Consider the following 14,742-nt stretch of genomic DNA (forward strand, 5'->3'; position numbering starts at 1 on the left):
AGAGAAGCACTTCTTGTTCCAAGAGGAGATCCTCAGGTCACAACGCAAGTTGATGAGGGAGGCTGGTCTAGAACTCTGTCTCTTCATTAAAGCTGAATCTGCAGGGTCTGGAATAGATGGTCGGACCCGGATTCTTCCCCCGAGGGCTGCCTCCCTGAGAGACAGGCATGTTGGGGGAACTGGCTGGAACCTCAGCAAGCTGGCAGGGGCAACTCCTGGGTCCTCTGTGAGTTCGGGTCCGAGGGCATTGAACTCAGTGTGAGAGAGGAGGCGGCGGCCGAGGGAGCCCAGAAGAGGGGGCGGTGGTGTCAGCAGGACCATCTCCATGAGACAAGAGCAGTGGCTTGGGCTGACCTGAGAGGACATCATGATTCATTAGCAGCCGGGAACTGGCACTGTAGTGGGAGAAAATAGGGCTGGTGCTGCTGTTTCATTGGCTTCTTTCCCTGCAGCCTTGGACTGTGGCTGGGAGGATCTAAGGAGATCAAAATGCCCTCCTCACCTCCTCCCCCATATTGCCCAGCATGTCCAGTGGTTCCCAGCTCAGGGTGGGCAGTGCCCGCCTACCTAGTCTTCTTAGCAGGGCACATTGACCTTCTCCCCTCAAGTAGGCATCCTGCCTGCCTGGGCCCCCAGACCCTAAAGAGGCCACCATCTACTCAAATATACCATTCAGCACGTATTCAGGTGCTGACCCCGTGCCAGCTGCCAGGAGCAGAGCAGTGAGCAAAGCATCAGGGTCTCTACCCTCATGGAGCTTGCATTCTGGCTTGGGAGGCAATCACAGGGAAATGCATAGGAAAGCAAGATGCTTTCAGCCCCTGAACTATCGATACTTTGCTAGCTAGGCTCACCAGCTTCTCCCAAACAGCCTTGGGGCCTGACCATAAATGTGCTTCTAGCCAGGTCTCCTGCCTGCCTTCCCAGGATGGAAAGGTCGGCAGGGCTCAAGAGGAGGGGTGGGTCTTCAGCTCCATCCTTGCTCCCCTGGGACAATCTTGTGTCCCTCGGGTAGACCCTCTAGGAAAGCTGTCATCTGACACAGGTGGGTTGGACACCGCATGTCAAGCCACATCCATCAACACTTGGGCTGATTATTCTTGTGAAAGCCATTGTGAGTCTGACTACAGAATTACTCACTTCCCTTCCCCAAAGTCTGTAGCTAATGCAATCTGAAGGCAGGACCCAGAACAATTTCCAAAACCTGGAAAAGAGTACATGTTTTCTTCACTTGCCGCTGCCTTTTGGTTTTCAAAGGTTTTTGGTTTTCAGGCTTGCTTCCAGGATCAGGAGAGTCTTTTAAATAATGCATTGTGGAAGTTTCCAAGAAACTTTTTTTAAAAAGTCTTTTAGAGTCTGAGTTGTACCCTAGTCCCTAGGAATGACCTTTACATACTTCTGATTCATAGATGGTGTTTGCCCATGGAATTCAAGCGTGAGCCTGGCTCAACCATAAAATAAACACGAGGCAGGGAAGTCTGGAAACCATGGCTCAGATCAGTGTGTGTGGTGTGGCGGCTCCCAGCAGGACTCGCTTCCTGGAACACCCGCCCTCTGCCCTGGTTCGGATGGGAGCAGCCCCCGAGTGGGAATGGGAGACCTTTTGAAAACTCACAACTAGACCCTAGAAAAAGAGTCAATAAAAGACGCACTAGAGGACACTTCCTTGTACCTGAGGGCATTTCTGCTCCTGGCAGCGCCCATGTGCTGCTTGCTCTGGTTCTCCTTGAAATCTCCTCCCGTATTGGATCTGTGTACAATCTTGTGGTTAATAAACCTGGGCTCCTGCCATGGAGGGCTGTGGTCCTGATGAGGCCACCCAGAAAGCACCTTGGTTCTATTGTCAGTCTGCGATCTAGTGGCCAAAAGCCTGTCACCCACAACATGACTGCCTGGTGGTTCCAGGACCCTCAAGTTGTGATTAGCTGGGGTTACAGGAGGACAGGAGGAAACAGCCCCGTCCGTCTTCCTCCCCTTTCCCCACCCTCCATGGCAGCGCACGGCCCGTGCCAGCCTTCAGACAGGAGCTGGTGCAGGATTCAAGGGCAGCATCTTGGGAGAGTCCCTGACTGCTCAGGGCTGGGGAAGCAAGCTGGTGAGCCCGGTGCTGGGCAGGAGCCGCTCCCCTTCCTCCTGGCTCTCAGGAAAGAGGCAGAGAGCCACGGGGATCCTCCCTCCATTTCCCTCATTCCACCCGGAATATTTCCAGCTGAACGACAACAACAACAACAAAAAACCCTTGAAAGTTCTGTTTTCATTTTCAGCCAACATCTCTCTGTGAAACTGGATTTTTAGTAATTTGTTAAGAAACCTTGGAACTGGAACAAAGAGAGCATTTGACCTACTTCCTGTTACACAGAGACTAGAGACCCACACCGACCACCATGAACCAAGAAAACAATGATGTACAATTAATTCTCACAAAACAAAATTTTAGGTTGTAATTTCTTCTGCATTAATAAATATTTTTAAATGGAACCTTTTTTTTTTTTTTAATCCCCCTGTAAATTTGCCAAATGCCCTTCCTTGGGAAGAACTGCCTTTTATTCTGCAAGCATGTGTTTCCTACCTATTTCTTTCATTTATGAAATGCTGCTGCTAATTTTAAAAATATTTTTTAATATACGTTTTTCATGTATTTATTTTATTTACTCTTTTTTTTTTGGCTGCATTGGGTCTTTGTTGCTGCGCACGGGCTTTCTCTAGTTGAGGCGAGCGGGGTCTACCCTTCATTGCGGTGCGTGGGCTTCTCATTGCGGTGGCTTCTCTTATTGCAGTTGCAGAGCACGGGCTACAGGCGCGCGGGCTTCAGCAGTTGTGGCGCATGGGCTCAGCAGTTGTGGCTCACGGGCTCTAGAGCACAGGCTCGGTAGTTGTGGCGCACGGGCTCTAGAGCACAGGCTCGGTAGTTGTGGCGCACGGGTTTAGTTGCTCCGCGGCACGTGGGATCTCCCCAGACCAGTGCTCAAACCTGTGTCCACTGCATTGGCAGGCAGATTCCCAACCACTGCGACACCAAGGAAGCCCCTTTTTTAATATCTTTATTTGGCAAAATAAGATGCTGGTAATTTCATGTCAGACTAATGTACTTTCAGTTCTGCTCGTGCCTATCCTGTGGACTACCCTTGGCCAAAGGGCACTGAGAATATACGGCCCAGATTATTGGACTTTGACCCTTGTGTCTGGGCACCACCCCACCCAGCCCAGGTGGCATTCTAAGATGGTGTGTTCAGTGTCCTGGGCGACCTCTCTCTTCCAAGCAGATGTGCTCACCCCCCATTCTTTATATATTTCCAAGGAGCATGAGCCTGGCAGAGTTTCAGGGCTCCACCCTGAATAACACAGTCAGGATCCCCTGTGGTTCCTGCCACATCTCAGGGGTCTGGAGTGTCAGGGGATCGTGGCTATGTTGCAAAGAGCGAACACTGAAACATGATCCACTTGAGAAGTATGAGTGGAGATGTAATATTTTCAAGAGCCCACCCTAGGTAACTTGAAGAGAGGAAACAGTAGTTTCCTGGCCTGTTAGAATCTATTGTTCGTCCACCATTGGACAAACAATGCCGGAACAAATGCCGGAACATGCAAAAACAATAAGAGGAAGGAAATTGTAAATACCAACTGAGGCAGTGGGACACATGGAAAGTGTGACTTTTTTTTAAGTTGGAAAATGAAGAGCTCATTTCTGGCTAGAATGGTTAGGGAAGAAGTACATGGTTGTCAAGAGAATATTCTGGAGCCCAACTGCGGCTCTACCCCTCATTAGCTGTGGGGCTCCTTCATGCCTTGGCCCTCCCATCCGTGAAGCGGGAATAATAATCATGCCTGCTTCATATGGTTGTTATGCAGATGAAAGGGCTGGGCACATGGTAGGCCTTCATGAATATTAACCGTTGTCATCATGCTAGATAGGATGACATATGAGAAGAAAAACGCGAGGTATGTTTAGAAAATGGCAAGTCGTCCCTACCGGTGAGAGGGAAAAATTAGGCTTAATTCAAAGGCGTGACAGGAGAAGAGCTTGGAAATACAGGGGAAAGACGTTAAATACAAGGAAGTCAAGGATAAGCCGACCTACAGAGGAGGATAGCGTGTTCCCTCCTAGGAAAGTGGTCAGAGGGTCAGACTATAATGTCAGCTGTTGGAAACGCACTCCCGGAGCAAGGAGCAGGACCAGTGTTAGAGAGACGTTGCGGAGTCTTCTGAGCTGATGTGTGATTGGCACGTTGCAGATGTTCAAACACCTATGTCTGTGGATGAGTGGGTGACAGCAGTGGGTGTGGATCAGATCCTTGTAGGAGGGAGGAATTAAGGGAAGAGGCAGGGGACCATGGTGATACTTCACTGAGACCACCAGCCCCTGAAGAGGAGGCGGATGTGGAACCAGGGCTTCTGTCCCCGCAAACTCCCCTCGATGATCCCATTTCTTAGGGTTTCTTTGGTTTCCACCGCCTTCTGCCCTCCTGTCCATCACTACTCCGGGCATCCCAGCCTTCATCACAGTGGGTCTGCAGGTCCAGCTCGCCTCCTGGGCCACACAAGCTCTCCACACCACGCCAGCAGCAGCAGTCCATGGAAAAAGCTTCAGGTGGCTATAAGCTAAGTGAATGAGCCGCATAAGATGGAGGTCAAAGTGCCAATGGGAGCTCAGTTCCCATGGCCTGAAATAGGATGTTCCATGTGGGGGAGGCATGAGCCCTGCTGGGTTCTGGCCTGGTCCCATCACACCCACCTTGGAAGAGGAGCCGGAACCAATCATGCTTAGAGACCCTGTTATGTCCTAAGAGGTTCTTGTGGAAAAGCAGATGGCAGTGGTCCTCATGTATGTAGAAGTTGCCAGGCGAAAAAGAGCCTGTACAGTCCTAGAGGGGAAGAGCCAGGAGCGGTCCCTGGAAACTGAGGCAGCCAGCTGAGCAGAAGGGAGACTTTCCTAAGGACTCGAGCTCTCAGAAAACAGCCCAGCCTTAAGTGACCAGAAGCACAGGCTGGATAGATGAGGGCTCTGTGCCCAGTGCTGAAAAGTGATGACCATTTCTTCTGCTTCCAGTTGTTGTTTAGATGCACGTGCCCCTAACAGATCTGTGTCTGCCACTCAGGGATGTCTGAAAAGTGTAGCGCAGACAAAAACATCAAATGCTAATTCGAGTGATAACCCCTTCCCTGCTTGGGATGGGTGGACCCCAAGACAAGCCTTGTGTGGAGAGAGATGCATGGAGTTGTAGTGAATGAGAGGGGTTGGAGGTGCAGAGAAGGATTAGATCACCCTGCTTAAGAAAGGACTTGGGGTGAACAGGAGAAAAGAACTACCCAGGAGGGAGGGAGAACCAATAGGTCCATGATTGGAGGCGCTCGGAGGTATTTTAAGGGTAGAACAGAATTAGAAGGGACAAGATTCTTATATGACATTTATTTTTGATACTTAGGGAGTTTCCTTGTATGATATACTATAAAATCCACTCCATCCTCAAGAGGTCATCAGAGATGCTTTTGAGAAGAATTCAGGTATTAGCGTGGTGACAAAGACTAAAAATACTGAGATACCCAGACCAAGACAGGACCATGAAAGCCCGCTTTTACTTGGGTTACATATGGGTTTTCCCAGAAACTGACAGCGTCGCTGTCACCATCAAGTTCTCTTCATTCATTTGGAAGCAAAACATGTAAGAATCGTAGCAACAGAAACCCCAACTGGCTGCTCAAACACTCTTCTTGGGTTCTTGCCAATATCCAGGTTCCAAGGGCCCCGTCTCCATGGCCACCACAGCTTCCTTTAGTCACAGGGACTCAGAGGACACCCCCCACCATTGGTAAGCGCTCTCCCCACCTTCCTGGAGGGAAGCCTGCATTTTACCTACGTGCCGGCCTGCCCTCTCCGGCCTCACCCCACATGACATCAGGGCCAGCTCGAGCCATGTGATTTTCCCAGTACATTCCATTTCCCTCTGCCTTTGCCTCTTTGCTCCTTCCATTTGACCTTGAGCCCATCTGGGTTCTCCTCTGCCAGTCCCGCCCCACGTGTGGCCGCTGACCCACACCTGGGAGTTCCTGGAGGGACGGCTCCCTCACGCTCTGCTGCCTTTCTTTCTTGTGGGCGTGTGGACCTAGCTGCTCAGCCTGTGGCCCACGAGCTCTGTAGAATTACCAGGAAGAGAGGCAGGTGATGTAGTCATTGGGCGTGACCCACTGAGCCTGCCAGGTCCCCTGGGTGCCACCCTGTGACTCTTTACCTGACACCTGTCAGGGGCCTGGGGAAAGGCTGGCAGGGATCTCCTGGGCCAGGGCATTCCCAGTCACTGCTCTCATTTCCCTCCAGTCTCTCTGCCAGCTTCTATGCTCCCCCAGATCTTTTGCCTCTTGTTTTTATGGGTATTATTTTCTTTTTCAGAGAGAAGAAAAGTGCAGAGAATAAGACCACCCACATCAGTGTCTACCCTTTTTCAAGTGCACTCGGTGCCCTTGATTTCCGCCCACCCTGCCCTGCCATGGTGCTCCCACCACTCCTGACTGCCTCATCGTGGGGCAGTTGGGGGTTCTCTTCCTTCGCCCACTGTGGGTAATCCCCTTGTGTCTCCTCTCCCCAGGGTTCCGTGGAGAATGGGGCTGTGACCTCTGCAAGCACTCAGAAGACAGACCCTGCGATGGAGCCGAAGCTCAATGCAGTGGACTGGGACAAGGTAGTGGGCACAAGACTGGGTGGGGTGATGGTCGGGGCTCCCAGGGCCGAGGACAGGGTGCGTGGAGCCACAGGCTATGGTTATTCATGACGTTTGCCCAGGGAAGATGAGGACCGAGGAGCAGGTGCCCACAGCTCACAAGCACGACCTGGGGCAGCAAACCTGGGCTGAGGTTATGGTGGGTCTGGGGAAACGACACACGAGATCTGTGCAGAACCAGGCTCCAAAGACCCCAGAGGGAGGTCTCCCACAGGGACCCCTGCAGCTGAGAAGGGCACGATGACAGGGTCAGGAGGCCTAGACGCGCCCAGCTTGGCCAGTGCACAAGGCAGAGCTGCCCCAGGTGCCGGCGACCACTCGCAGGAGTGGCCGGCACGGGAGCCTGCGGAGGCCGGCAGGGAAAGGGCTGCAGCCTTCTGTAGCATGTGGCTGCGGAGCCCGATGACAAACCTCTCTTGGTGCTGGGAGACCAGCATCTTGCTGTGATTAGGCACACCCATTTTCTGGCTAGGGAAGTCCTAGAGGAGCTGGGTAGTCACAGGTGGCAGTGGAGTCAAGAGGAGGGAGGGGTAGCATTGCCTGGGGGTTCTGGAGAGAACCAGACCTGGGTGTCATTTCCCTCCAACCTGGGTCAGAGGACTTTCTCAATGTCATGTTGCCATTTCCTCCTGTAATAGACATAAGTGTGTATGTCTATAAATGTCCCCAACCTGTGCTGGACACTGGGGACAAGAGACCAACAGGACAGGCCATTGCTTTCAGGGAGCTCACAATCTGGTGCGGAGGGCAGATCTCCCCCCAGACATGTTATTACAACATGGGGAGATGCAAGAACCACACCCAAGGGACACAGGTGACCAGAGGAGGCCCCCACTGATTGTTTGCTGGGCCCCTTTTGCCAGGACTCCTGAGGCCCTGACCCCAGGAACTCAGAGATGGCATCTGTCACGTGGGAATCGCCTCTGCCTCTGGGGAAGCCCATCAGCCCAGGGCTAAGACGCCTTCGGGTGCTTCACTAAAGAGGCCGGGACAAGTGGTCCTGTGCTCCATCCCCTTCAAGCAGGCCTGTGACCGAAAGGGAAATTGAAGGCTGTCAAGGGGAAAGGCTTGCATAGGCCACGCAGTATGTTCCCAGAGGGCTCACTGGACCTGGTCTCCTGACCTTGACGCCGGACTCAGCCACGATTGCTCATTGCCCAGGCCGGGGGCACAGGTTGAGGGTCTCAGTACAAACGGCTGACTTCTCTGGAAACTTTGGGGACCTGGGCTTGTTCTGCACGAGCGCAGGATGGAGGGGGAGACAGCCAGCTTGAATGGGACAAGGATCCTGGAAGCTGGTGGAGTCAGGACCTCGACTTGAAAAAGGAGGAGCTGTGGTGGGAGACGAGGAAGGTGTGGGGATGAGGGTAGGACCAGAGAGTGAGCTGCAGCATGTCGAGCTCTGGGCTCAGCGGCCAGTGGACGGTGCTGAAAGGACCACATGAAGAGGGGTCCTTGGGGCCAGCATCTGTGGGCTTGGTTTAGGGGTTGAAGGTTGGAAAGAAAATACTCTACAGAGGGCTGAGCAGGCCTGGGGTGGGGAGGCAAGAAAGAATCATCCTAGAAGGGAGAGGACTGTCACATGAGCCTGGCTGGGGACTGGCAGATCACTGCTCAGGGGAGGGGTCCTCCCAGTTTCCCTGGGCTGCCCTGGGCACAAGGCAGAGGGATCAGGTCCCCCAGGCCTGTTCCACCATCCACCCCGCCCCTACCCAAGGGGAAGAGAGACCTCCCCTCCCCCTCCTCCCCAGGCCCTGCCCAGGCTCCTCTCCAGCACATCCTGGTCATACCTGACTCACCTTCCCCGCCTCTGTCATTCTCTCTCTCTCACACACACTCTCTCTCTTCCTCCTCTCCCTCTTCCTTTGTCCCTGGGCTGAGAGAGAGGGGCAAGGGCTGGCCCAAGAGGCGGTGTGGAGACCCACTGGGAGCAATGGGGGGTCAGCTTCATGCCTCCCCCAGGCCCTGAGAAGACCCAGCTCGAGGAACTCACTTCCCAGGGAGAGCGGACAGTGCTTTCCTTGCTTTTTTCCCCTTTTTTATTCATCTACCACGTGGTCAGTCCCAGCCCCTTTGTGGGGAGACGAGAGGCTGGGAGACCCCCCATCTGTTTCTGACCCAGGCCAGGGTCTGGACCTTGAGGAGCTCTAGAGAAAGGCCAAGAGGCAGCAGCTTTGTCTCAGCTGGGGTTCCCGGGCCTGGGGTGGACTTGCCAAAGGTAACCCTTCATGTTTTGCATTCACTGGAAGCCCCTCTAGGTGCTGCTAAGGAAGGGAGTCTTGGTTACCATGGCCCAGCCTCCCTGGTCCTAGAAGCTGGGGGACAGAGTCAGCCATGCTGGAAAGAGGGAGGGAAACTGGGATGGGGGTGCTGGGGCAGAGAGTGGAGGGCGGAGAGTTCTGAAAAGACAGGAGAAAAGGCCAGGAAGCAAGCCCGGGGGGCCCTGCCCTGCTTAGAGGTGCAGTATCATCTGACTCTTGAGCTCTGCATGGGATTTTATTGGAACAATTTCTGAATCATACCTTGCATCACCTCTTGGGCAGGACCCAAGTTTCCTTGTGGGACAAGAAACCAGGTTGTATCTCTTTACCCCACACTACGCCCTACATGTCTCTCCCTGTTTCCTGGAACCCAGCCAGCTCGGGAACTATCCCAGTAGAGGTAGACAGAGCGCCCACTGCTCCTGGCTTCTGGGCACACCGGTTCCATTTGTCCCACGACCTCTTTTGCTCCTTCACTGTGTCCTTGGCAGGCTTCCCATTAGGGGGCCAGGGTCCTGGGAACCAGATTGAACTAGTGTGATTTGAGGGGTTTGCAGATCCCCCTGGACAGCTAACAGGACAGTTAACGGGAGTTAACACTGGATTAACTCTTCTTCATTGAGCTCTTACCCTGTGCCAAACACAGGATAAGAGCTTTAGGCTAAGCACTTTAATGATACTATCTTTTATCAACAACACAAGGTGATAATGAGCCTGATTTAATTAATGAGGAAGTTCTTCAGCCCAAGGTCAAAGTCACTCTGCTGGTTAGCGTAGGGGATCACAGCTGAGCCCCCTGCCCTGCCCCCTCCACGTGTCCTGGAGCCCTTCCACCCTGGTGGCTGGCCAAGAATAAGACCTTGCGGCCTGTGACTGGGAAGGGGGGGGGGGGTGGCAGAAGGCAGGGAGGAGGCCGAGCAGGTACTCAGGGAGGTGTCTTCAAAACTTGGCACCTCCTCTCTGCATCCTGCTTCCCTCAGGCTCCTGGAGGCCGCCAACAGGTGTCACAGAGCAAACTGCAGCTCCCCAACCTCCCTGCCCCTACACACACACACACACACACACACACACACACACACACACACACACACACACACACACACATTGGCATCAGGGGCTGCCTGGCAAAGATGTTGATTTTGCCCAGTGAGTTTTACGCTTTCACGACCCTCACATAAGTCACTGAGAACCTGGGCAAGTAACACCTGGATCGGAACCAGCGCCCCTCGGGAAGCTGCCCCGGGACAGGGCCGACCTCGACACCATGGGTGCTGGCTTCCTTCCCAGGACTCTGCCCCCCAGTCACCTGGGGCCCCCTTGAGCCTCCCTTCTCCCTTTGGCCCGCCCCAGAGTAGGGGTGTGGAGGGTCTGGCTGCAGAGGGATCCACAGGGGGTCCCCAGGATTGTCCTCCTGGCCCAGAGCCTCTCAAGTTTCCTCCCTGCTCGTCCCCTTGCCCAGAGGTCTGGGCCCCTCTTCTAAAGAGCTCAGCTATGCTCAAAAAATACCCCTCGGGGAGACACCAGGCAGGCTGGCTGGGGGGCAGGAGGTGCCACTGGGTGACCACAGGCAGTTGCGGCCTGTTTCTCCCTCAAGAAGGAGGAAATTATTCCTGCCCTGTATTGTGTGGGGTGTCGGAAAGTGAGCTGCCAGTGAAAGACCACCCCGCCTGGCCTTGGGCTGGGCACCCGGGGCAGGACTGCGGTGGTACCGGCTTTCTGCACAGCATGCCATCCTTCCTCTCTCCCTGGGCCTCGGCCCATTCGACCCCCCGCTCCCTGTCACTCTCATCCCCTGGACCTTCGCAGCGGGGAGCACGAGGCCACCCCCTCTGGGTACGGGAAGGTTATAGGGCACGGGCAGGGGAGGCAGAACACGCCCCTGTGGACTGGAGCTTGTCCAGCTGGGAGCCCCCAGTTAGACCTCAGGGAATAGGCCTGCACTCACCCCTGCAAGGCCACCAAGAGCCGCGGCACTAGACACCCCTGCTGGACCCCTCACAGACTCTGTGCCAGAGAACCCACTGCCGTGGGGGTCCTGAGCCGGCTGAGAGCGGGCCTCCCGGCCTCGTGGTTAGGACCTCGGGCTCCGGAGCTGGGCGGCTGGGGTGCAGCATATGTAGCTGGGCCTCTAGCCTAAGTCTCCTCATCTGTCAAATGAGCTCATCAGAGGCCCCAACTTTCAAAATTCCAGCTTCCAAGAATATTGGACCTGAAGTCTGAGCCCAGGGGCCTGTTACAAGGATGCAGAAACAGTGGCTGGAATTCTCGTCCTTCCCGGGCACCGTCCCCCGCCCCGCCCCTGCTCCTGCTGGTTGGAAGTCCCTCCCCCACCTCCCTGGCCCAGAAAGCTGCCCTAGAGCTGTGAGCTCTGGGGTTTGGGTACACATTTCTTTCAACAATCGCCTCAGCTCACAGCTGCGGTGGTGGGAGGAGCTGCTGACAGAGAGCAGCTGCCCCCTCTCCCCACATTTGCCCCTCGCCCCGTCTGGGGATGAGCAGATTCCCACTCCTGAGCTGGGGCTGCCCCTGGAAAGAGTTATGTGCCACCTGGCCCCTGTGCTGCCCAGGAGGAGGGGCCTCTGGAGAACGGGTGGGGCAAAAAAAGAGGCCCTCTCCCCACCCTGGCAGCGCCCTTCCACCCACCCTGTGGGCAGCAGGCTGCCCTTTTCCCCCGCTGGCCCTGCTGCAGCTGCATTCCTGGCATAGCCCGGGGAGACTCCCTCCCCCTCCCTCCCGTTAGGGCAGGGACAGAGCTGCATGGGGGAGGGGAATGGGACACCAGGTGCTTGGGCCAAACTCACCCCGACTTACACGACTTACACGTGTGCTCCCTGGGACTTGGCCTGTTGCTCTGGGTCTTTGAGTTCACTCGAGCCCGCCCCCCCCACCACCACCCTCAACAAGTGCACTCAAGAGCAGTTTCTGGACATATCCTCACCCTCATCCATGCAGTCTGGCTTTAGCTGGGTGACCCTGAGTGAATCACTTGCCCTCTCTGAGCATTAGGTTCCACAGCTGTAAAGGGAGGATTTGCTATCGTGAGGGTAGCAACGGAAACCCCCAGATGCCTGGGAACTGGAGGCGTGATCAGTGGGCTGTTCCCCCCTCCTTCCCCCACCCAGCCTCCTTCCGAGGCCCGCAGACCTTTGCTGACGCCTTCCCTGTCTCCCCTGAGCCTTAGGAAGTAGGGGTGGGAGAGGGCCAGGAGCAGGCACCAGCTCTGGAGGAAGAGAGCCGTTTATGTGGGAGGGTTAAGGGGCCAAAGGGTCCCAGCCAGGTGGAATAGGAAGTGAAATTTATCCTGAGTCCCTTCCTACCTCATTGGATCCGAGCCATCATCTCTTGCCATCCCCCCTTCTCAGCCAGTTGCCATGTTGGAAATGACCAGCAAGCGAGAGGTGTTGAATTAGCACCCACCTGAGACTTTCTCGTCAGTGAGCACGACTGGAAGAGAATTGAGAAGAGACACCCTGTGTGTGCATGTACTGTCTGAACCAGGGTGGAGCCCATGGTGAATGTCCCAGCTCCTGGGAGATTGTGTGGAGGATGTTACGAACTTGGGGGAGGCGGGAAGGGAGGCTCCTACTACAGGACCAACCAGCCTTATCTGAAGAGTCACCTGACCCCTCCTGGCCTCAGTGTCCACCTTCTCAAAGTGGGGAGGAAGTCAGCCAAGCTGCATTTCTACACTTAATGTGGAAGGGTAGGTTTACTGCCCCTGGCATAGCAGGACTGCCAGCGGGGAGAGTGCAGGTGTCAGCCTTTGAGGACTGAGGGGGATGTTTGCAGACAGGAAAGTGAGCCTTCTTGGGATTCCTCCGCCATGGTCCTTCATCCCCCAAGGTGAAGTGGCCCTTCCTGGGCACCAGTGAGGGCTACCTTGCAGAAATGCACGGGGGGCTAGACACAGAGCCCAGGTTCCAGGCCCTCCAAGGCCAGCCAGCAGGTCAGAGGACCCTTGGGACCAACTCAAGACAGCAAGTCCGCCCTTTGTACAGTGGCCAGTGCCCACTGGTCTAGCCAGGGAGGAACCCAATTCATGTCCAAAGATCCAGTGGGCAACAGGCCATCAAATGAGAGACGCTTGTGTCTGGGAGGAGAGGCTGGCTCTGTTTCCATCATGCCTGTAAACAAGCAGCTCTCCGGCCATCTGACTCCAGCTTCTCCATACATTCTCTGTCCGTCTGTTCTGTTCCCTTCGCAACAGGGTGTTAGATTCAGGCTAGAATCCCTGCTTGGTGCTAGACCTAGACGTTTCCTCCTGGGTCTCAACTGAATCAAGCTTATGAATCCCATGCTGTTTTCTGTTCGCTTTACAAAATAAGGGCAAAACGGATCAACAGAAAAAATTTTCCCAAACCACTGCTTGGCTGACAGAGAGGCCTGCCTGTTCACATACCTGTGCCACAGCTGGAAACGGTTCTTGTCTAAGGTAGCTGAGTCTGAATTAAGTGTCATGTGTAACATGCAAAAGTGGAACACGTAAAAACCAGGGCTTTCGCTTGAGATAGATGGTGATAAGCTATGGATGCATATTATCATCCTTTGAACAGCAACTAAGAAATATACAAAAAGGCATAGCTAAAATGCCAACAGAGCAGATAATATAGAATATTTTAAATTCTTGATCAACACAAACAAGTCAAGAAGGGAAGAACAGAGGAGACAAACAGAAAGCAAATAGCAAGACAACATTAAATGTAAATGGACTGAATACTCTAATTAAAAGGCAGAGAGTGTCTGACTAGATCGAAAAGCAAGACCCAACTATACACTGTCTGCAAGAGATGCACTTTAAATTTAAAGGCATGTGCAAGGTGAAATTAAAAGGGTGGGGAAAGAAAGACCATGCAAACACCAAGTATAAGGAAGCCTTGCTAAAATCAGACAAAGTGGACTTCAGGACAAGGAGTATTACCAGGGACTATTTCCCAATAATAAAGGGGCCAATTCATCAAAAATGTCTTAACTGGGCAGCCTTGGGCAAGTTACTCACCTTCAATTTCCTCATCTGCAAACGACAACAATAAAAGTACCCACCTAGTTATGGGTACAGTGAGGATCACAGGATTTAACTCACGTCAGGTGTTTAGAAACATGCTTGGCACATAACCAGTGCTCTGTGACTGTTAGCCCTCAGTTCCTGACACCACGTCCCTGTCACCCACAGTGGCCGCCGAATGCCCTGCATTGGACGTTCATTGACACCCACTGAGTACCAGACACTGGGCACGTGGCGCCCTCTCTCCTATTGTGGGTGGTGGGTCCAGGCACACCCGGCTTTACAGACGAGAGAGCCGAGAGGCTCTGAGAGGTAAAGGCACTTGCCCAGGATCCCACAGCTGATAAAAGGCAGAGTCAGGCTTGGAAGGTGGTCACCTGACTCCAAGGTCATTTTTCTTTACTGATTTTGCTCTAGATTAATCTTCAATACACCGACTCATCAGAAATCTTCAAGGGCTACCCATTGTCTTCAAGGGCTTCTGCAGCCTCCAAACTTTTTTGACCTTGCATCCCTATTAACTAAACGTTTTGAGCACATTCTCCATTATATGTCCATTTAAATTATCTACAAATTATTTGTGCGAGCTAATGTACTCTTGTATTAGGTACATTAGAAAACATTCAAATATGGCTTATATATGAAAGAAATATATCAAAAAGAGTCTCTAATATTTTCTCCTCACCTCTGGGGATCAGCCTGTGAGTATCCCTGGGGTACACATACATCCCTACCTTGGAGACATCCAGCCTGGAAGATGAAGTGA

General features: G+C 53.7%; 1 protein-coding gene across 1 annotated transcript in view; it reads left to right on the forward strand.

Annotated features, from left to right (window-relative positions):
- FA2H (fatty acid 2-hydroxylase) overlaps window positions 1-14,742 on the forward strand; it is a 50,391-nt gene that overhangs the window by 22,606 nt on the left and 13,043 nt on the right. The window contains exon 2 of the mRNA XM_082861845.1: window positions 6,582-6,674. Within this exon, the coding sequence (XP_082717971.1) occupies window positions 6,582-6,674 (93 nt within the window). The remainder of the gene's footprint in view (window positions 1-6,581; window positions 6,675-14,742) is intronic.

This window comes from Leucopleurus acutus (assembly GCF_964270905.1).
Source record: "Leucopleurus acutus genome assembly, chromosome: 20".
NCBI classification, from domain to species: Eukaryota; Metazoa; Chordata; class Mammalia; order Artiodactyla; family Delphinidae; genus Leucopleurus; species Leucopleurus acutus.